The sequence below is a fragment of the Delphinapterus leucas genome, chromosome 11 (assembly GCF_059928025.1).
Source record: "Delphinapterus leucas isolate spDelLeu-1000000601 "Yukka" chromosome 11, BTC_Dleu_Yukka2, whole genome shotgun sequence".
Classification (NCBI taxonomy): domain Eukaryota; kingdom Metazoa; phylum Chordata; class Mammalia; order Artiodactyla; family Monodontidae; genus Delphinapterus; species Delphinapterus leucas.
The window spans coordinates 26,593,496-26,616,142 of record NC_143139.1 but is presented as its reverse complement, the minus strand read 5'-3'; the positions used below and the strand labels follow the sequence as shown (position 1 = coordinate 26,616,142).

The 22,647-nt window shown below is 40.5% G+C and overlaps 1 protein-coding gene across 1 annotated transcript in view; it reads right to left on the bottom strand.

Moving 5' to 3' along the window:
* The window catches only part of BICD1 (BICD cargo adaptor 1), a 195,782-nt gene extending 173,457 nt beyond the window's left edge, over positions 1-22,325 (bottom strand). Inside the window, exon 1 of the mRNA XM_022577915.3 lies at positions 21,611-22,325. Within this exon, the coding sequence (XP_022433623.1) occupies positions 21,611-21,823 (213 nt within the window). The 5' untranslated portion in view covers positions 21,824-22,325. The remainder of the gene's footprint in view (positions 1-21,610) is intronic.
* Positions 22,326-22,647: the final 322 nt, after the last annotated feature.

Here is a 22,647-nt window from a genome sequence, read left to right as displayed (position 1 = left end):
CCAGAGCAGGAAGGAAGCCAGTGAACCAAGTTGCTCACTGGGAGTATAATTATAAACATTTAGCATTTTTGAGCATGAGAAAAAGAAAAGCTTTTATTTAATAGTCTTCAGGATCTTCAGGATCTCAAGAAAGAATTCATCCTCCATCTATTTTCAAGACCCATGCAGGAAAAAAAATTATCCACTCCACAATAACATGGCATGTAACACAAAGGCAGTGGTACTTATCCAGCAGGGAGAGGGCCCCTTCAATACAGGGACTCCTACCGGCTGGCTTAATTACAGCACAGCAAGACAATCAACTACAAAGACAGTGCAACTGAAAGGAGACCGCTGACATCCACCCTAGGTTCAGGGACAGATGGTTCTGCTGCTTCTCTATGAGACATAGAAAAATCTGAAAATGGATATATGCCAACAAGTTTTCAACTACCAGTATTTTTTTTTAAGCCTACCATATGCTACTATAAAAATAATCCTTAACTTGAGAGTCAATCAGCAAAGATTTACTGAGCTGGGACCAGGTGTAAGGGATAGGAAAAGGCCTAAAGCAGCTTACCATCTAGTTTAAGGACATGGATTAAACTCTGATTTAATTTAAGGGCTTTTCACTTTTTTCATCATGCTGCACACACACAAAATTACAGCAGAGGCCATAAAACGACGGCCTTAAAAATTTTCAGATGATAACAAACACAAATTTACAGAAACAGAGTGGTTCCACCCTGGAAAACATGGCTTTAAACAAGGGATGATGCACTGAAGCCTAATTCAGCAGTCAAGGTAACTGAACATTGTTAAAGCAGTCACCATAGCAACCACAGGGACTAGGGCACAAGACAGATAATTAGTCCCTCCAATTATTCAGTTATAATACAGTCACTAAATAACAGCCCTGAGTAAATTCTATCTTGTAAAAAGTTTTAAGGAAAATGAAAATTTAACTACAAACTTACTAAAGAAGGACCAAGCTATTACTATCATACTGTTTTATTAAATGCAGCCTTTCTGCATGCAGCAAACTCTACCTTCCTGGTCACTTTAAAGGATGTGAATTAATCAAAATCATAAAATTATTTTTATTTATTTATTTTTTTGGCCACGCCACAGCTTGCAGGATCTTAGTTCCCCAACAAGGGACTGAACCTCAGGCCACGGCATCGAAAGCGCCAAGTCCCAACCACTGGACTGCCAGGGAATTCCCCTCAAAATCATAAAATTCCAAAAAAAAAAATCATACAATTCTTCATTCTTATGTGTGAATGTACAATAATGCCACCCAAGAAATTGAGTTAATTTACAATTTCTATAGCACACACAATTCATATTTAATACTCATAACAAGTCTATGAACTAAGAAAGCACAGCTCAATGAGTTTGAATAAATTAAATGAATGTACAGCATTTGGAGAACTGCCTGTCACACAACCAGCACTATGTAAGTCCAAGCTATTACTTCTATCTTACAGTAGTATTATTGCTGATATTATTATTATTGTTAAAAATGCAAGTTTTGAAGTCACACTGCCTGACTCAAATTTTGGTTCCATCATTAACTAGACAAGTTACCTAATCCATCTGTGACTCAATATTCTCATCTATATAATGGAAATAATAAAAACATCTATTTCGTAGACTACTGAGGGTGTTGAGATCAGACAGAGTACATATTTAGCAGACCACCTTGTATGTGTTCGGGGGCGAACACAATTTAGCAATTATAACAGTTTAAATGTTTGGTCTTGGCTCCTAGCCAGTAAACAGGGAATTGGAATTAAAACTGGGGTTTCCTGACCAAAGTGTTTAGAACACTTTCTACAGCCACACTGCTAGGAAACATAGAAACAGTCCATTTAATCAAACAGATACGCCCAAGTATTATTATAACATAGTAACAAAAAGTAACATTGCTTGCACATGCTGACATCAGGTATGGAAAGGCTTTATATGTTGTAAGATAATCAGGCCAGATGCTCCTGCTGAAACATATACCACCAAACATGCTACCTTGTTCTCTTTTTTCTACTATGATTTTTTTCCTTTTTGAAAAGTATAGAAAAATTATATATCTGAGTTGTATCACCCCAGTAAATATTTCAGAGTACTGTTTCAGGTCACAAAAGCAAAATAACTTGTTAGTAAAACAACTGCTTTAAAATACTAAGTATTCAGTGAAAACCAGAGTCATGATAAACCAAAACAGTGCTATACCTCCAGGTATTAGTAACTATTTCAGGAGTCTTAAGCAAACCTGATAATAAAGCTCTTAAATAAAGAACTGGGATATGTTTAAGAAAGAACCACTTTCTTAATTTAAGAATATTCAAACTGGGCACACAGTGGTCCAGGTAAGTATGGGTGGACATCCTTCTAGAGAGATTGGAGTTCAGGGCAGGACTAGGACACTGAGGACCCAGGAAGGAGGGGAGGGGGATCTGAGAAACGGGGAAGGAAGGAGATGCCCAGTCATCTCCTCTTTCTCTGTTCTCTCTTCCCTCACTCTCAAAATTCACTCCATTTGGGGACTTCCCTGGTGGAGCAGTGGTTAAGAATCCGCCTGCAAACGCAGGGGACACGGGTTCAATCCCTGGTCCAGGAAAATCCCACATGCCGTGGAGCAACTAAGCCCATGCGCCACAACTACTGAGCCTGCGAGCCACAACTACTGAACCCCACGTGCCTAGAGCCCATGCTCTGCAACAAGAGAAGCAACTGCAATGAGAAGCCCACGTACCGCAACGAAGGGTAGCCCCTGCTAGCAGCAACTAGAGAAAGCCCATGCACAGCCAAAAATAAAATTAATTATTTTAAAATCCTGTTTAAAAAAAAAATTCACTCCATTCATCAAAAAGTCAAGTTCAGTGCTTGGTGATATAAAGTTGAATACGACACAAAGAGAAAACAGACATGAAAATCAAAAATCACTGAACAAGGAATATTAGAGTTGCCTTGGGTTTTACAGGAGAGCATAGAGAGACATCAGCTAACCAGAACATGTACTTTGGGCAAGGTTATGTGCCAGGTGGTCCTGCACTTACCATCTCATTCAAAAATAAACATAGTCCTGTTTACTGTTCCTATTCAGTAGATGAAGAAATGTAGGCTTTGAGATATAAGAGGTACACTCAGAGTAAAATTTGGGTCCTTTTAATCCAAGTCCAGGGCTCTTGGTGAGGCATGATGACCCGCCTCCAACTCCTCTGCTTTCTCATTCTTGACTTTGCTTTCTTCTTTATTTTTGTTCCCATAGAAGGGCAAGAGTGTCAGTGTCTAGATCAGAAGTCAAAACTCAAATGTCAAGGAAATCCCTGGCAGCCCAGTGGTTAGGACTCCACACTTCCACTGCAGGGGGCACAGGTTCGATCCCCGCTTGGGGAACTAAGATCCCACAAGCCGCACAGCCAAAACAAACAAACAAAACCTCAAACGTCAACAAGGAAGCGACAGATGATACAGTAAGGTGTTATGGATGAGATGGGATGGTGGGGACTGTGGTGAACTGGAGATTCACGCCCTTTCTGAAGAAGAGGGACTCAGCTCCAGCCCACTGATGTCATGAACAAACATGGGCCCAGGGCTTTGTAAAATCTTCCAATTTTTTGAGAGAGCTCTGAAATACAGATTTTTTTACATGACTCTCCTTATTGTAAAAAAGAAGCTCCCTGCACCAGACGTTTCTAAATCACTGGGCTGGTTTTTGCCTATGGGGTACCGGTTTGTGATCTCTACTCTGGATGAGAGGCAGCCCATCTCACTGGCACTGCTCTCCGTCACTCTGTTATTTCACCTGCAGAGCTTAACAACCAAGCAGCCATTGCAAAACAAACAGCAGGGCTGGCGCAGCTGTTGTCAGCAGGACTTTGTTCTAATTCTGCAGTATTAGTAAGACAGCCATGTTTAATGATAGAGTTACAATGCTGAAAACAATTTAGACATCCTCCGTTCCAAAATCCATCAATGCCTGACTCACTTCCTTAACATCCCTACCAAACAGCTTTTTGGCTTCTGCTTAAACATCTCCGTTAGCCAACAAGGAAGTCTCTCTCCTCAGAAAACCTGCTACTTTTCCCTCTGCTCTTAGCCTTCCATAAAGGAAGGTCCTTCATATTAAGTTGAGCTCTGTATCCTCGTATCTGCCACCCACTGGTGCCTGGATCATTATACCTAGAACACAATATTCCAGGAGCGGATGGACAGACATTTACCATCACATTCTGGACAGTGTTTCTGTTAATGCAGACTAAGGTCACATCAGCTTCTTCATAGTCTGGTACACTTGCCTCCCTGGCCCTCAGGGACTACAGTGTGATCTAGCACTGCAAGCGAGTCAAGAGATCCACAGCAGAGGGGAAAGAAAGCTGTTATTTGTACTAGTCACATTTTTTACTTTAATTTCAGTTTAAGGATATATTTATGCCCCAGTCTCCATGTTTCTAATCTAGAGTACACACACTGCTTCCTATAAATGATTAACTCTTTAGTTTAAAAAATACTGACATCCATTTTAATAAGTGGAGCGGGTTGGTTGCCTTCACAGAATGTCAGAAGTGTATATATATGGATAGTTTGTTTTAGTTTTAGGAAGAATAATGACAACATTTTAGCTTCGTAATAAAAGGAAGAAATATGACTACACACAATGTGTATCATGAAATGTAGCCAACTTAAGCCAATAACTATAGGATGATGCTTGTTTTTCTGTCCAAGTCATGAATCCTTTCCAAATGTTAAATGCTTTGGCAGACATATTTTAAAATTCTTTTTTAAACAAAGCATCAAAATCGGTATCCGTGAGAATTTTCAAATTCAAATAAATATGGAATATTTCATCTCCTAAATTTAATCATGAAATATTATTTATTCCTTCATTTTCATACCTCATCATATGATTTCTTTATATTCTTCTCAGCTTGTTATAAAGAAACACGGGAGCCATCCTGATTTCTTTCTTTTGCTCTCCTGATCAATTAATTAGCAAGTCCTTCATCATGCATCCTGAATCATTCTTCTCTCACCCCCAAGTAGATCTCCCCCAGCCCAAGCCACCATCACCTAATACTTCCAACAGCCTCTTCACTTGGCTCACTCCTTCGACAGTCTGCAAGGAAGAGCCAGAGTGATCTTCCTGAAATATTTATCAGATCACATCACTCCAGAGGCTGCCCATTATGCTTGAAATAAAGTCCAGACTTCTTGCCAGGGCTCAAGGTCCTGGTCGCTGTCCACTGCTCCATCCTCCTCTCTAACATCCACACCAGCCCCTCCCTCCATATTGTAGGGGTTCTCTATGGAGGGTAGTATGGCTCCACCCTCGGGGGGAGAGGAGGTGTTTGGAAGGTGTGAGGGTGTGTTTTTTGGTTTATTCTTTGTATTTATTATTTTTTACTTTTTAAATTCAGATATAATTGATACATAACATTGTACCAGTTTTTAGGTGTACAACATGACTTGTTATATGTATAATTGCAAAATAATTACCACAATAAGTCAACATCCATCACCTTCACATAGTTCCAATTTTCTTCCTTGTGATGAGAACTAACATCTACTCTCTTAGCAACTTTCAAATATATAAGACACTGTTGTTAACTATAGTCACCATGATGTACAGCAACAGTGCTTTTGTAATCACAATGACCTAAGAGTGGGGACACGCTGGCATACTGTGGGCAGGGCCAGGGATGCTCACCACCCTCCAGGAGTCCCACAGCCCCACAATGCACAGCACAGTTCTACCCTACAAAGGACTACTGCACCCAAAATGCCAGTAACACCAAGCTCATTCAAACCTCAAGGTCTTTACCTTTGCAGTTACTTTCAGCCCCGGACACTGAAATCTTTTCCAGGCTTGCTCGTTCTCATCACTTGAGATGTCGTCTCCTTTGAAAGGCCATGTCTGGCCCTCATTTCTTTTTTTTATATAAATTTATTTATTTTATTTATTTATTTTTGTTTGTGTTGGGTCTTCGTTGCTGCGTGTGGGCTTTCTCTAGTTGCAGCGAGCGGGGGCTACTCTTCATTGCGTTGCGCGGGCTTCTCACTGTGGTGGCTTCTCTTGCAGCAGAGCATGGGCTCTAGGCGCACGGGATTCAGCAGTTGCGGCATGCGGGCTCAGTAGTTGTGGCTCGAGGGCTCTAGAGAGTGCAGGCTCAATAGTTGTGGCGTACAGGCTTAGCTGCTCCACGGCATGTGGGATCTTCCCGGACCAGGGCTCGAACCCGTGTCCCCTGCATTGGCAGGCGGATTCTTAACCACTGCACTACCACGGAAGCCCTGGCCCTCATTTCTGAAATAGCCTACCCAGCATACCTGCCAGTCTTATTATTCCTTTACCCTGCTTTCTTCACTTTTTAGCACACGTCATTATGCAAAACTATTTATTTCCTTACTCTTTTATGCTTTTCTCCCCCACTGGTATGTCAAGTCCCCGAGGGCAGGAACTTTGTACCCCCAGCACCTAACTACAAAGCCTGGGACATGGCAGGTGTTCAATAATCATCTGTGAAATAAATAAACGTCCATAGTAATTTTTCTTATTTAGGATTAGGAATTTTTTTAAAAAGCTTCTTTTTGACATACAGTGTCATCTAACCTTCATTTCTAGCTATTTTTTTCTATGTCGTTTTCCTTTTTTGCAATGGACTCTCCCTCAAAGAGTTGTTTTTACATGCCACAACTTTTATTTTTACATAAATACATAAATATGGAGAGGTAACAGTTTAAAATTCCCAAGTCATCACTTAACTCATTCACAGAATGTGAAAGAGGGTTTTCCTATGAGTAGTTTTTGTAAACCTCAGAGTATATGTGTTACTTCTTCTGCCAATAGGGTCTGGAGTCCAGTGGCATGACTGCTTCTGAGGACAACAATAAGCATAGGTGGTGGTGGTCCCTTCACTGTGAGAGGAGCAACTCCTGAATCCACCCGAAAAGAGAGAATAAGCATCACTTTTTGTCAAGAATGTTCACAAACATATTTTCAAGACCAAGAAGAGTAGAAAAATAATGCAACATAAATTTTTAAAAAATCATACTTCGAAAATAGATAGCTAGTGGGAAGCAGCCGCATAGCACAGGGAGATCAGCCCGGTGCTTTGTGTCCCCCTACAGGGGTGGGATAGGGAGGGTGGGAGGGAGATGCAAGGAGGAGATATGGGGATATATGTATATGCATAGCTGATTCACTTTGTTATACAGCAGAAACTAACACACCATTGTAAAGCAATTATACTCCAATAAAGACGTTAAAAAAAAAAATACTTCGAGAGCACTAAATCAAAAGTTCAAACCAGGTCTATGAAATGGGCTAAGGGAGAAGTGATAAGAGGGGATGTGTGGAATTACATCTAGATTTTAAGATATGATTTTATTTAAACATACAGAAATCTGTTAGGATATGCAAGAAGAATGAGTATAATCTGATTCCTTTTATGTTCCACACATTTAGATAGTGTCTAATTAGATACTAAATGCTAACCAGTGCTTCTCTTTGATGCATGGTATTTGAGGACTGGTATAAAAGTATTGTGTGCCTTTTATATCTTAATACAAACTGCCAAATCATTCTCAAAGCTCATAGCAATTCATACTCCCACAAACAATGTATAAGAACGTTCACATTTCCACACACTTGGCAACAATGTATATTATCAATATTTAAAATTTTTCTAAGTTGATTGGTAGAAAAGTGAAAACTCACTATTAATTTGCATTCACTGACTACCGATATCGAGCACCTTTTTACACATGTTTATTGATTATTTGCAAACCCTCTTCTGTTTGTCTTATAGTCTGTCCCCTTTTTCTATGGCATTATTGTTGTTTTCAATCAACTCAGGGTAGCTATATACTAGGGATAATAATCCTTTGTAAATCAATCATGTTGCTTTTTCTTTTTCCCAATCTGTTGTCTGTATTCCACTCTGGTTTGTGGTGCCTACCTCAGTTTTCAAAAAAATTTCTATGTAACCAAATGTGTCAGTCTTGCCTTTTGATTCTAAGTTTTATATCTTGCTTAGGAAGATTTCCTCCACATTGACATTTAATAAATGTTCCCAGGGATTTTCTCCTAATTAGAGTTCATTCTTTCATGATCCATTAAATCCTTGATATTCTGGTGTAAAGTTAATGGAAAGTGAAGGGATAAAAGATGAGAAAGAAAAGTATACAAGGAGAAAAAGAGACTGGAGAAGTCTTACTTTTTAATGTTAAACAGGGAGTTTTAAATGTGATGCTGGATTGCTGAATTTTTACTCCATATTGTTAATATTAAATTATAAAGGGGAAAAACCTCAAATAGTTTTGACTTGAAAATATAATTAAGCTATAAACATAAGGAGAAAATTATTGATTTAAAACTATCTGAACACAAATAACACTATAAAGGTTTTTTTGTTAAGAAGAGGAAGAATTACATTTTTCATAATATGAAAAATGAAAAAATATAAGTTGATAAAAAGAAATGAATTCCATCTTAGGTAATATTTCATCTGAGCCTTTTCCATAAAAGTTTTAAATTTTACAGGAGTATGATATTATTTATTATTAAATAGACCAGTTAATTGGGAATTAGTGCAGAAATTTATTTTTCCCATGACTCTGGTAAGAACAAAATAACCAAGGGCAGAATTTTTATAGAGCTACAGGTAATAAATGCACTCAAGGCAAAAGCGTTGATGTACTGCTTACATCTAAAGGTTCTTGCTTTTATTCAGTTGTAGCCTCTGAGCATTCTTACTAAGAAGTCAATTCATTCACGCATTTTAAAGGCTAGTTTTATATTTTTTCTAGCATTTTTCATTGTTCCCAGCAGAAGGGTTAGTCAGAGGTCCTAGACGACTGTAGTCAGAATCCAAAGCCAAAAATCACTGTTTTCAAACATAAAGTTAATGATATTACTCTCCTGCTTTGACACTGTCGATGCTTTTCCCATGGTATATAGATCAAGCTCCTTAGCAGTCCCACAAGTGGCCTGACCCCGTTGCAGAGGCATAAGGGAGATACTCGTAGAAAAGCAGCAAAATGGAGGTTGAAGCTGAATCAATAGCAACTGAGAGAAAAGACAAGAGAGGAGGAAAACAGCCATGAGTCCTAAACAGCAAAGGCAACGAGCGAGGAAATATTAAGTCTAGTATGGACAGAGCTCAACATGCGGGGTCTGGTCGACAGGTTAGAATCTACGTCAAGACCGCAGGGCCTGTGGCTCTCAGAGCCGAGGGAGTCAGGAATCAGAGGGTGGGTGAGCGATGAGGGCTCTCAGGAGCAGAAGCAGCCCAGCCACACGGAAGGACAGTGGCACTGACGACCCTCACTGAAGGGGCAACTAGGCAACCTGGTCACAATGGGGTAAGACTGGGAAGCTGCCACTCTCCAATTCACAAGAGGCCAGGAGGCTAAAACAAACCCGAAAACACACCAAACGGGGCACAGGAGCAGCAGAGACTTCCAGACCCCTTGTTAGGTGGAGGTACTTCTCATCTTGTCACTGGGACCTGGCACTCGGGGCAAAGCCTTCCCAGGCAGACGTTGCCATGGTCAGCCATGCCGGAGCCGAGGTGGGGGAACCGACAAGGCCCTTCATCCAAGGGCCTTCATCGCCTCCCCCCAAACCATCTCCCACCCGTCATCCCATTTCAAATGCCACCTGCAACAACACAGATGCTGAAGAGCAACGATCGCTGCAATCCTCCCTCCTTTGCAAGCTGTTTCTTCTTCCTGAAGGACTCTGCCCCTCATCTGCCTGGAAAATCCCTCCTTGTTCTCCATGCCCCTTCACACGTCGCCCTGATCAGAAACTTTTCTCTGATTGCTTTGAGTTTGCTGCCCTCCACTTTGGTGTCCTATCAATCACAGCCAACACATTATTATTTTTACTATTTTGTTATTATTATGAATTATTATCACCATCACATCCATCATTTATCGAGTGCTTACGAGGTGTCAGGGGCTGCATTAAATGCTTTAGATGGATTTTTCTTTAACATCTATAGTTACTATCTCCCTCCATTTTACAGAGGAGGAAAGTGAGATTCGTAGGGTTTTAAGTATTAGCCTAAGATCACAGAGTTACTAACCAAATTCAAATACAGTTTGTTCTGACTCAAAAACCCCATGATCTTTCCAATAAAACACCTTAATCACATTTGTTCATGTCTTTTGCCTCTAACAGCAAATAACTAACTTAAAAATAAAGACCACGTTTTCCTCATTTTTGTACACCCAGCATAAACTTGGCATATAACTGATGCTCTCTAACTATTTAATACATGAATGAATGAATGCATGAATGACCAGCATCCATTCCAGTCCCTCAGGAACTAGAATATCAACTGTGGCACAGAACCAGTAATACAATGTTAAACTGTCCTTATGTCACGTTAGACTAAGGTCTACTAAATGGCTCATATCGTCCAGAATAAGGGACAGAGTAGAAGAAAGTTAAGTAAAGATTATGGTTCAAGGACCCAGGCAAGTCAACACAGTATCTTTTTTAGTAAACTGATTTAATTGGTCAAACAAATGGTTACTTTTAAAACAGGTAGTCTAGTTCAACCTCTTTTCAAAATAACTGTCTTAATTACTTCACCTTTTTCTTCCAGCCTAAATGAATGCAATACCACAGACATCTCTTACACACTCGCTGTGGGGGAGGCAGGGAGAAGCATGCGACAAATCTCATGAGCTACCAGGTTAATTTGATCTCCTTTTCCCTGAAGGAGGTTACAGTCTCCTTGAATGTACACACATGTGGGGGAAAAAAGGCATAGGACACGGTCTCCTGTTCTCAAATCCTCCAAAAGTTTCCCCTATCATTCAAGAGTAAAAGCCACAGTCCTGGTAACAATTTAAAAGCTGCTGCATCACTGACACCCATTCCCTCTCTGACCTCATCTACTATTCACACCCCACCCCAACCCCTCCAGCCACGCAGCCTCTTTGCCCATCCCTCTCAAGAAGGCTTTCTCTGATCCTTCCCCACTTCACAGGCCACCTCCCCCCTTTCACGCTCTATTTTTCTCTATAGCATTTAGGACCATCTAACATTCTATTTCACTTATTCATTTTGTTTATTGTCTCCCCTTCCATTCTCCCACAGAATGTAAGCTCATGAGCGTGGATATTCCTGTTGGGTTTTGTCTCTGCTGTATTCTCAGCACCTAGATCTGTGCCTAACACATAGGAGGTATTGAATAGATTGTTTTTGTAAGAAAGAATGAGTGAAACTTAGTTAGCTTTATGCAACGACCTACCTGTTCATGATATTTACTTTGGTGTCCATATTTCTAAATCACATTAGCATCACAAATTAAAATGCAACTTAAAAAGTTTTCATTTGGAATTGATCAATGATGACAGTTCTTTGCATTGTCATTTCCTGAAATGTCTTACTATAACCATTGTCTAAAAGTGTAATTGTGGGGCTTCCTTGGTGGCACAGTGGTTAAGAATCCACCTTCCAATGCAGGGCACACAGGTTCGATTCCTGGTCAGGGAACTAGATCTCACACACATGCCACAGCTAAGGAGCCCACCAGCCGCAACTAAGGAGCACATGTGCCACAACTAAAGGAGCCGGCAAGCCTCAACTAAGGAGCCCCCCGTCCGCAACTAAGACCCAGTGTAACCAAAATAAATAAATAATTTTTTTTAAAAAGGGGTCCTAGTTCTAAATTATTTTAAAATATTAACAAAAGGGGTTTTTGTTGTTCAGATCATTAGAATGAGATCATTAAACCATAGTTAATTGTGAATCACCAACACTAATAACATTTATCAACTTAAAAATATAATCCAAAGGGCCAACAATTTTAAAGCATTTATAATTAGTTTTCAAGTGTGTTATATCCTTTTTTCTCTCCCTCTAGTGGTTGCTTTTTCTTCCTAATTATATTTCCTTGAGGTTTTGAGCTTAAAGGCTCAGCACACATACCAGCATTAGCAGAAAGAATGTCAGGTTATGATTTAAAGGGGGGAAAATGGCCATGTATGCCAAAAAGATAATCTGTAAGATGGTAGTGTCTTCAGTTCATCAAAAGAAGCCATGTACAAGGTTACACTTATCCTGTCTCCATCTAATTGCCTCACATGGAGGTCAACTTCAAAAAATCTCCTAAAACTATCTAGAGAATGGCAATCAGTGAGGCTTATCAACAAAGCACATTCATGTTATAATATAAACCTCTTTCAATTTCAAAAATTGATGGCTAAGAGCTCTTCAGCAGTGGCATTTGATTCCACATTAGTCTGCAGTATGCCGGAGAAAAACAAAGACCCATCATTCTGAACTTTCTATTTACAGACCCACACCAAACTGCACAACAAAACATTCTTAAGGAAATTGCTACTGTTACTGTGTACTTCCCATAAATGTAAACAGGTTTCTTTTTTTCATTTCTAAATATAAAGATAGAAACATACCAGATAAATACTACATTTTAGTGTAGTGCTTTTTCTCCGTAAAATAATATTTGAAAACAGTAAGCATGTATAACCAAAAGAACAAGTGAAAATAACCTCAGAAGTTAAAAATCAATCCATCAAAGCAATTCTTTTCTAATATTCTATTTATGAATTTGTAAAGCTGGCATAAACAACTGCAAACAGAATAGAGCAACAAAACAGACACAACAAAGGAGACAAATAACTTTTAAAGGAAGCTTCAAACAACCTTGAAGGATCAAAAATTATATACTTTTAGCATGCATCTTAATTGTCTAACATAGTTAAGTTTTTCTGTTTTTTTGTTTTCTTTAACATCTTTATTGGAGTATAATTGCTTTACAATGGTGTGTTAGTTTCTGCTTTATAACAAAGTGAATCAGTTATACATATACATATATCCCCACACCTCCTCCCTCTTGCGTCTCCCTCCCTCCCTCCCACCCTCCCTATCCCACCCCTCTAGGTGGTCACAAAGCACCCTGTGCTATGCAGCTGCTTCCCACTAGCTATCTATTTTACATTTTAACATAGTTAAGTTTCTGATGACATTTGTTGGTTTTCTGAAAGGCTTTCCCAAGTGTCTTCATTTATAGAAAACAGAGAAGTAAAAAGACTGTGACATTGAGGTTTACATACCTCATGGCTCATGACTTCCCAGCTTTTCTTACCAAACACCTCTATTCCTATGGAGTCATTTACTCCTAGAGTTGGAAGTTTCTAGGAGAGAGGCTCTCAGCCCTAGTTGCACCTATGAGGGGAGTGGGGTTAATATACTGAAGCCCCTCTCCACCTCCCATGGCTGTTTGAATTGTCTCAGGGTGGGGTCCAGGCAGCAGTATTTTTATAAATCACCCAGCTGATCCTAATGAGTAATCTGTATTGAAAGTCACCTCTTCAAAAAGAAGACCTCAGAGGGATCTAAGCTCTGCACAAATACTTCTGATGTCCAGTTCCAAAATCTCATGTGAAGAATCTAAAGGCAATACACTACTTTATGGATGGTCATTTTTCAAATGAATGGTGATTTTTTTTAGTTTTCCTTTTTTTATTAAGGTAAAATTGATTTACAATATTATATTAGTTCTCAGGTGTATAACATAGTGATTCAAAAGTTTTACAGATTATACTCCATTTAAAGTTATTATAAAATATTGGCTATATTCCCTGTGCTGCACAATATATTCTTGTAGCTTATTTATTTTATACATAGTAGTTTGTGCTTCTTAATCCCTATCCCTGTCTTGCCCCTCCCCACTTCCTTCTCTCCACTAGTAACCACTAGTTTGTACTCTATACCTGTGAGTCTGTTTCTGTTTTGACACATTCATTCATTTAATTTTTTAGATTCCACATATAAATGATAACATTCAGTATCTGTCTTTCTCTGTCTGACTTATTCCACTAAGCATAATACCCTTCAGGTCCATCCATGTTGTTGCAAACAGCAAAATTTCATTCTTTTTTATGGCTGAGTAGTATTCCATTGTACCACATCTTCTTTATATGAATGGTTATTTTTACAGGGCATGGTCACCCACCATTTCCCCTAACAACTACCAACAGAGTTCCACAATCTTTGTACTTGTCCCTCTTCCTAAAAAATCACTTCCCTCAATCTCCACATGACTGGCTCGTTCTCATCATTCAGGTCTGGGCTCAAACGTCACCTCCGGGGAGAGGCTTTTCCTGATCATGCTTTCCCCAGCCAGCCCCGATCTCTTCACTCATGGCATTTCTCACATCTGACATGCGTGTGTGCTTCCTGACTATCTCCCCATAAGCTCCATTCAGGCAGCTCCATCTTGTCTGCCTTGCTCAACCTTTTATCTTCAGCAAGCAGCATAGTGTCAACACAGTAGCCACTCAGAAAAACTTCTGAATGAATAAATGTAACAGAACAAGAAGTAATGGACATGCCTCTGATGAAGGCTGTGTTTAAAGAAAAAGAAGTAATGGACAAAAAAAAAAAAGAAGTAATGGACAATCTAAAGCAAAAAAAAAAAATTCTGATTGGTTATATAATGTAAAATAGTTGACAATGTAGATTAAAAATATAGGACTAATAAAAATTATGGGTGGTTTTAATTTTCTTCATACCTTTGTATACTTTATTGTCTTCAATAAAAGTAAATTATCTTTACAATTACAACCAAAATAGTATAATAATAAAAATAATTTTTATGAAAAGTTAAAAACAAAAAAACTCAACTGTCACAGGGCAAAGATGGGCTAACATAATGAGACCCAACTGCCTGCATCATCCTGGCTTCTTCCCAAGACCCAGCATGGACAGGATGTGGCCACACTGCAGGACCAGCTCTTGCCGGCCCTGGAAACCAGCCACCTATTATGGTGTCCATGTAGGTCTGACACCAGCCAAGTAGACAAGGAATCAAAATCGCTTCCAGTTCACCCATAAAACTTCCCATCTTTTCCCTTGGTATATCACAGGCCTGCCATGGGCCAACCAAACAAATCCCATCAGTTTCTTTCACACACACCTACACTAGTTTTCTCTCTCACAGGGCCACCCAAGCTATCCTGAGGGCAGACCCTGGGCCACCTCCCCACCTCTCCTGGTCTCCAGTGCCGACCACACTCCCTGAAGCTCTCTGGTTTTCTTCCCTGATCAGTCCCATTTGCTTCACACTTGAAACGCCAGTGCCTTAAAAATACGGCCCTGTCCTAGAAAATATCTGCATTTTGAAAGGATATACTATTAAATAAAAAATGTCACGTTACAGAGTAATACATACAGCATGAGTCCATTTTTATAAAAACTAAAGAATAAGAACAACAAAGAAGCGTGCATATGGTTTCACATGTTTAAAGTTATTTAAAACAAGTATAAGAGAATACACACCAGAGTATTAGCAATAGAGACAGAACTGGGAGGAGAGGAAGGGGAAACTATTTATTTGTCTATGCTTTTATCCAACTGGGATTGTTGCCACAAATTGTCATAATTACACAATGGTAATTTTTTTTTTTTTTTTTTGCGGTACGCGGGCCTCTCACTGTTGTGGCCTCTCCCGTTGCGGAGCACAGGCTCCGGACGCGCAGGCTCAGCGGCCATGGCTCACGGGGCCCAGCCGCTCCGCGGCATGTGGGATCTTCCCGGCCCGGGGCAGAACCCGTGTCCCCTGCATCGTCAGACGGACTCTCAACCACTGTGCCACCAGGGAAGCCCCACAATGGTAACTGCCCTTTAAAGGGCAATCAAACTCTTGCGGCCAAAAAAAGAAAGAAAAAAGTAAAAGTGGTAATGTACTCTCAAGTATCAGTCAGTGGGGGGTGAGTGATGTTGCTTCCAGCACCCCTAACCCTAGAGGTCTGCAAGGGCTGGTTTTCCTCACTGTGCCAGGCCAGCTTCTTGCCCATTGTTTATGAGTTTATACATCTCTCAATTCACAGTGCAAACAGGATTCCCCGGTGGCGCAGTGGTTAAGAATCCACCTGCCAATGCAGGGGACGTAGGTTCAAGCCCCGGTCCGGGAAAATCCCGCATGCCACAGAGCAACTAAGTCCGTGCACCACAACTACTGAGCCTGCACTCTAGAGCCCGCGAGCCACAACTACCGAAGCCCACGTGCCTAGAGCCCATGCTCCGCAACAAGAGAAGCCACCGCAATGAGAAGCCTGCACACCGCAAGGAAGAGTAGCCCCTGGTCACCGCAACTGAAAGTCCGCGCACAGCAACGAAAACCCAACAGAGCCAAAAATAAATAAATAAATAAAAATTAAAAAATAAAAAAGAATGCAAACAAACTGTGAAAACGTCATTAAACTGTTCATATATTCCATATTCTGGAAATTAGGTTTGAATAAAATGACAACCAATTGCACAAATTATTCATTTGTCTTATTAAACTGAGAGTTGAGTATTTTATCATGCAACTTATGCCTCTCCTAAAAAGAAAACATGAACTTAAAAACCTCATATAACTCAGGCATCAACTTTACCCTCTGAAACTGCTCTTTCCCCGTAGAACCTTCCTTTGTGAATGGAACCACCTTCTAATCCATCCTGATATTCTCAAATCTACTCTCTTCCGCACATTCCACACCCAGTCACATCCAACACCGTGTTCCACCCTACACCTCCTAAACAGTCCTCAGGTTTGTCCTCCCCTCACTACCCCTACTGCCCCTGCACAGCTCCAATCCACCCTCTACGACCAATACCATGACCTTCTAAATTGCATGTTGACTGAGGTATTTGAGCATCTCAGGGTAGTAAGGTGCAAAGAAAGTGGGCTTCTTCCTGAACCAGGTTTCACCACTTAGCTTTGTGGCCTTGAGAAGGACCCATAGCCTCTCTAAGACCTAGTTTTCTCTTCTGTATGATGCAAGCCATATCTACCTTGTAAAATGATTGCTATAAGAATTACCGATAAGGCATGCAAAGTGCCTAGTCCTAAATGGGGCTGTATACATAGTTCAATGCTTTATTACTTTAATTATTTTCTTATCTGTAAAAAAAGGCAATAAGCCTCTGAGTTACTTTGAAGATTAAATGAGATAAAATGTAAGGCACCAAACACAGTTACTGTTTCCTTTCATTTCCTTTTAATGGTTCCCCATCCCTAAGACAAAATACGGCCACTGCCACTTTCCCAATTTCATCTCCTGCTACTTCTCCTTTAGCATAACGAATTTTTTTTTGTATGTTTTTTTTTGGCCATGCCATGCGGCATGCGGAATCTTCCCCGACCAGGGATCAAACCTGTGTCCCCTGCATTTGGGAGCACAGAGTCTTAATCACTGGAGAGCCAGGGAAGTCTAGCATAATGAATTAGGTGCACAGTCAGACTATGCACCTCTTCATGCCCTTCTCTCCTTCAAAGCCATGTTTACAGGTAAAATCTTAGGTGTAAGAAAGGCTTTTCTATATATTTCAACATGCAAGTTAATTATCATATTTTCAAATTTGGAATGCAATATCCATAAAGTACAAGTGTATTTATTGGGAAGATAGGGAAGAATATTTGTAAGCATGAAATTCTGAAAAAAATCTTCAAACCATGGCTGCTGTACATGTTCATGCAAATATGATTAATGTGATGAGAGATTATAAAATCTTGCTAAATGGTATCTGAGAAATAACTTTGCCAGGGATGAAATCTTGAGTTGAAATAAAAAGGAAAAATGGTACAAGTTAGAGAAACTGGGTCAAAAAAAAATATGATTAAAGTGATTATGTTTGTTTGTTGAGGTTGCTTATAAACACTTTCCAAAAGTATATGTTCATATACTTTAGATGTTTTAATTAATTTGATAATAAATGTGATAAGTATAACATGTCTTCTTTAAAAACAAGAGATAAAAATACTAGCTTAGATAAATAAATTCAATGTTAACTTTCTCTATGTTTATTCATAGACTGGAAAAGAAATATGGGGGGGGTTCCCCATATGATTTTATGATTTAGAATTTACAAAGAGAAGAGAAACTAACAATCTTTCTAAGCATAAGAGGAAAAAAATTAGTTCTGTTTAAAGATGAATTCAGGTAAATGGCTTTTGTCAGGTCCCTAATGTGACAATCTCTAAAAGTATGTAAGTTCAGTGTTTATTTCTTGAATGATTTAACTATAGTCCTGAAAAAGCATCAAGTTGGCTCTAAGACGAAAAGCTGCTCTGTGTCCACAAAGTGCTTCCTCAGCAGCTGGTGTCTATCCTTAGTATCAGGTTGAGAAAATGAGCAAGGCAATGAGTTGAAGATTCTTAGTAGACAGTCCACTGTATCCCAGCTGCAAAACTGTTCTAAAGTTGTCACATGGACATGTTTTCTAAAATGTTACCGGGAATGCTGAATCATTTCTTTCTAAGGGGATCTTTTAAAACTTTCCTACATTCTCAATTTAAAACATTTTTAAAACAAAACAAAACAAAAACCTTAAATTCTAGGTTGTTTTTTTTTTTAATGAATGTTTATTTTTAAGTTTCAAATTATTGTAGAGAAGACTCTTCTTCAAACACTATTTTGGCCTGGGTGACAGGCACAGTGCTGATTTACACACATCCCAAACATACAATCAGCCAGGCCCTGAACATAACTGGGCATGGGTGCCCCCCAGGCCACTGAAAAGCAAGCATTATTCATGAAATCACAAAGCCGTGATTAAGTGTTCTAGTGGACATGTGCTTTGTCCAGCTCCCCAAAGATAATGAAAAGGAGAACATTATGATGATGTCAGAAGTCATTCTTTTCACATCATTAGTACTTTCCTTTCAAGTGTGTTCTTTCAGAATTACAGTAGTCATGTAGGCACCGGGCAGAGCCCTAATGGTATGAGGCCAAGCCAAAGAGCAATCCAGACTTAGGGAAGAAAATAACTAGAAAAAAATTAATGAATTCATCATCTTGATTCTACACATCTTCAGCAATACTGCTCACCTGCATTATTGTCAGAGCTGTATACAGCCTGGGAAGGAGGGTAGCAGCATTGCTGGGTGCTGACTCTTGAAAACAACATGACCTTAGAGACAGCCGTGTCGCGACACTGCAAATTACTAACGTCCATCTTGGACTTAGCACAGTATTTTTCTGTTGACATTCCCATAAACTGGTCCAATTACTTTTAAATGAATCATATCTGTTGAAACAGCCTGGAAATAAACCAAAGATTTTATACTTGGTTTTATAGTCTAGAGCAAGAACATCATTTCCTATATATACCTGCAAATGAACAAAACTTCCTTTTGAAAAATCAAAGCGCTAACAAAACGCGTTTTTCAAAAATGCTTCTATATGATATCATCACTGCAATATCTTAGTTCGCACAATTATTTTGGATTTACTTTTCAAACAGGAAACATTACTGAGACTGATCTAGCTAATTTAAATAATACTCCCAACTAAAGTATACATCATGTTTAAAGGATCAAAATCACAGGTCTCACTATCAAATAATCAATATAATGATTTTTTTATTACCTTAAAATACATTTTTATATAACAGTATAAGCCAGTTCATTGGGAACATAAATTATATTTATGCCAAATGCAACTCAAAATACATATGTAAACAAGTATCATTTGGCGAAAATAATCCTGATAAACTTTTATTAACCTCCTGCTGTACAGAACAAAATACACCTCACTGTTTTACAGAAAAAAATTATAATTGGTATTTGCATTATTCTCTATTAAGAAAACACTGTTACACCATTCTTACAAAACATTTTTTGTCATTTTTCCTATTACTGCTGATGAAAGTAATACAGGTAGTGTTTAATACTAATCACTTCCTATACTCCTCAATTTTCTTAGTCTTTCTCCGACACTAACCAATATGCACTAGTGAATGCTTGATAAAGTATATCTTCTTCCAGTATAAATTTATTCTTTCATAAAATACTTATTGTATGCTTACTATGTGCTGGGCTTTGTGTTAAAGACTTTGGATGCAATATAAATTAAGACAGATTCCTTGCCTTAAGAGCTCATGGTCTAGTAAAGGCAAAAGACAATTGCATTAAGGTTTACTATGCACGATGAATACAATGACACAGAAAAACCCTAGTAGGGTTGTTTGAATCAAGCAGGAAGGCCAGTTAACAGTTAAAGTCCATTTCATTAAATTAAGTCTACCATCTTTATCAAGGAGGTGGTAGCTAACACTGCCTGGTTTGCACTTCCTTGTCTTGGTAAAGCAGTGTTGATAAGTGTAGACAACATCAAAACATCTCTGAAAATTACCATCACCTTCCTGACTTCACAAGGTTTAGCATCACTGAATTTAAACATATCAGCTTAAGACCTAATCTAAGTTGGAAAATACCATTAAGTCCAGCTGTAGTTAATAGACGTGTACATGGTAAAACAAAACAAAACAACAACAAAATGAACTAGAAAGGTACAGCCTAACGCACAAAAAATCAGATTTCTAATTGGGGTTTTTACCATATGTTTATTTTCTGGCATCTAGGCATCAGAATAAAAATAAGACATACCTGAAACTATAAATGCTTACCATATTATGTACTAAATTAGAAGGCAAATTGATTAGATCTGTCATAAATCATGTTTTTTAAATGTAATAACACAAGACACCCCTTGAAAAACTGTTTGAGTACATAATAAGAATAAAAACGTGTATATAGCAAATTAGAAATAATATTTTAAATGCCAATATGCACCTAAAAATAAAGACATGCCACATAGAAAAGCGGTGTGTACACTTACATTTATGCTACCCATAGTAGCCCAGGAACTGGGTAAAAGAGACTGAGTTCCTTCAACAATATGTATATTCTTCTAAATTGTTGATATTCACTACTTATTTTCTTCTAATACATTAGCCAGTCTTTAAAAGAAGCCAAGTACCAAAAGATCAAAGAGGACAAGTGTTATATATACATGGCCCATTTGTGACATTCTGGTTTTATACATACAGTCATTTCAAACAGAAGAGCCTTACGTGAAAGCACGGCTACCCACCCATCTGATATATACCATTCTTTCACACCATTTGTAGGGGAATTAAATTTTCCCTGTTCAGGGTGACCTTTTAAGACTTTGGGCATGGCCCACCCTCACTCAGAGGTGAAATCAAGGCAGCAGCAACACCCAGCAGTAGAGTTGTTTTTCTCCTGCTGCCGGATGACAAGAATAACTAAAGACAAGGAGAATGAAGATTGCTCAAGTCTTTGTCAAACGGGATTGGCAAGGAGTTCTCCTAATAACAGTTCCCCATCTCATCAAGGAGTGGTTATGTTAAGCAGAAGGCTGAGGTACCATAGGTTCTACAACCTGAAACCGTGGGTCCTCAACACAAACCCACTCATCGACTTTGTGGATTATGGGATTGTTACTGAAACCTGGACGTGATATAACAGCAGTTTTGAGAAGTTTGATTTACGCATTCCAGCCCAGCTGAATGTCGCCTTAGAGCGCTGAGGCTTGAGGACTCTTATGAATCTCCCTCCCGCACAGCCTGAACAGCCATCGCCTCCCAAATTCCAGCTTATACATTCATTTCCTGGGCAATTTCTCTCTTGGGGGTAAAACAATGGACTCTTTCAATCTTCTCTTATCTACAAAGAGCTCTAAGACGAAGAAACAGTCCTTTCAATAGCATCCTTTCCGACTTCTTTATAAATGATGAGTAGGAGTTGAGGGAGGGGGACCGGGCCGAGCAGGGAAGAGGTGACAGGTAACTCACCTCTTTCAGCTGCTCCAGCTCCTGTCTGAGGCTGTCATACTCAGCCTCCAGCTCGTCATACTGCTGTTTGAGGGTCAGCTTCTCTTCCAGTACCACCAGCCCGTACTCGGCCGCCTGGATCTTCTCGTGGGTCGTCTCCGTGAGCTCCTTGGTCAGCCTCTCTATCTCGGTCTTATAATGGTCCACAGTCTGCAATACCTCTTCCGCGGCCATAGCCCCAGCGGATGGAGGCAGGAGGGGTTAACGGGGTGTGGGAGATGGATGCAAAGCAGGCGGGGGAAGGGAAAAGGAACTAAGGAGGGAAGGATGAAAATGGAAAAGAAACGTGTGGCTGGATGTACGAGCAGAGCAATGCCCCGGTTGCCCCTCCGGCAGCCGCGGCTACACCGCCTGAGAAACCGGCGAGAAATGCAACATGGAGAATGCAGGGGAGAGGATCAGGGGCGAGGCGGCAGCTGCTGCGGCATGTGTCCTCCGGGCCGGCCCCTGCGTGCGGTCAACAGCCGTGCGGCATGGCCAGGCTGCGGCGGCCGGAGGCTGCGAGGGGCTCCGATTCTGCTTATTCAGAGACGCACAGCCGCCATGTCTCCGGGCAGCGTCACTGCAGTCTCCTCGGGCCCCGCGCTCCGGCTCGCCGCGCCCGCCCGCTCCACCTGCTCCGTCCGGCCGCGCTGCAGCGGGTGCGGAATGATGCAGCGTCGGCCCTCTCCCTCCCTCCGCGCCTGGCCGGGGCTCCGAACGGGGGGCGGGGAGGCGGACGGAGTCGGCGCGGGGGGAGGGGCAGGGACCAGACGGAAACCTCCGGAGGCGCCTCCCGCCGGGCGGCACCGCGGGGGCGCAGGACAGATGCCTAGTCGGCCGGACGCGCGCGCGCGGGGGGGGGGGGGGGGGGCCCGCGCGCGGGGAGGGACCCCCAGCCAGGCCTGGCCCGGCCCGCCCTGCTCGCCGCCGGCAGGAATTTCTCCCAGGGCTTTGCCCGGGTGGGCGTCGAGGCCCCGGAGAATGGCTTAGGCGCCCGGCTCTCTCACTACGACGTG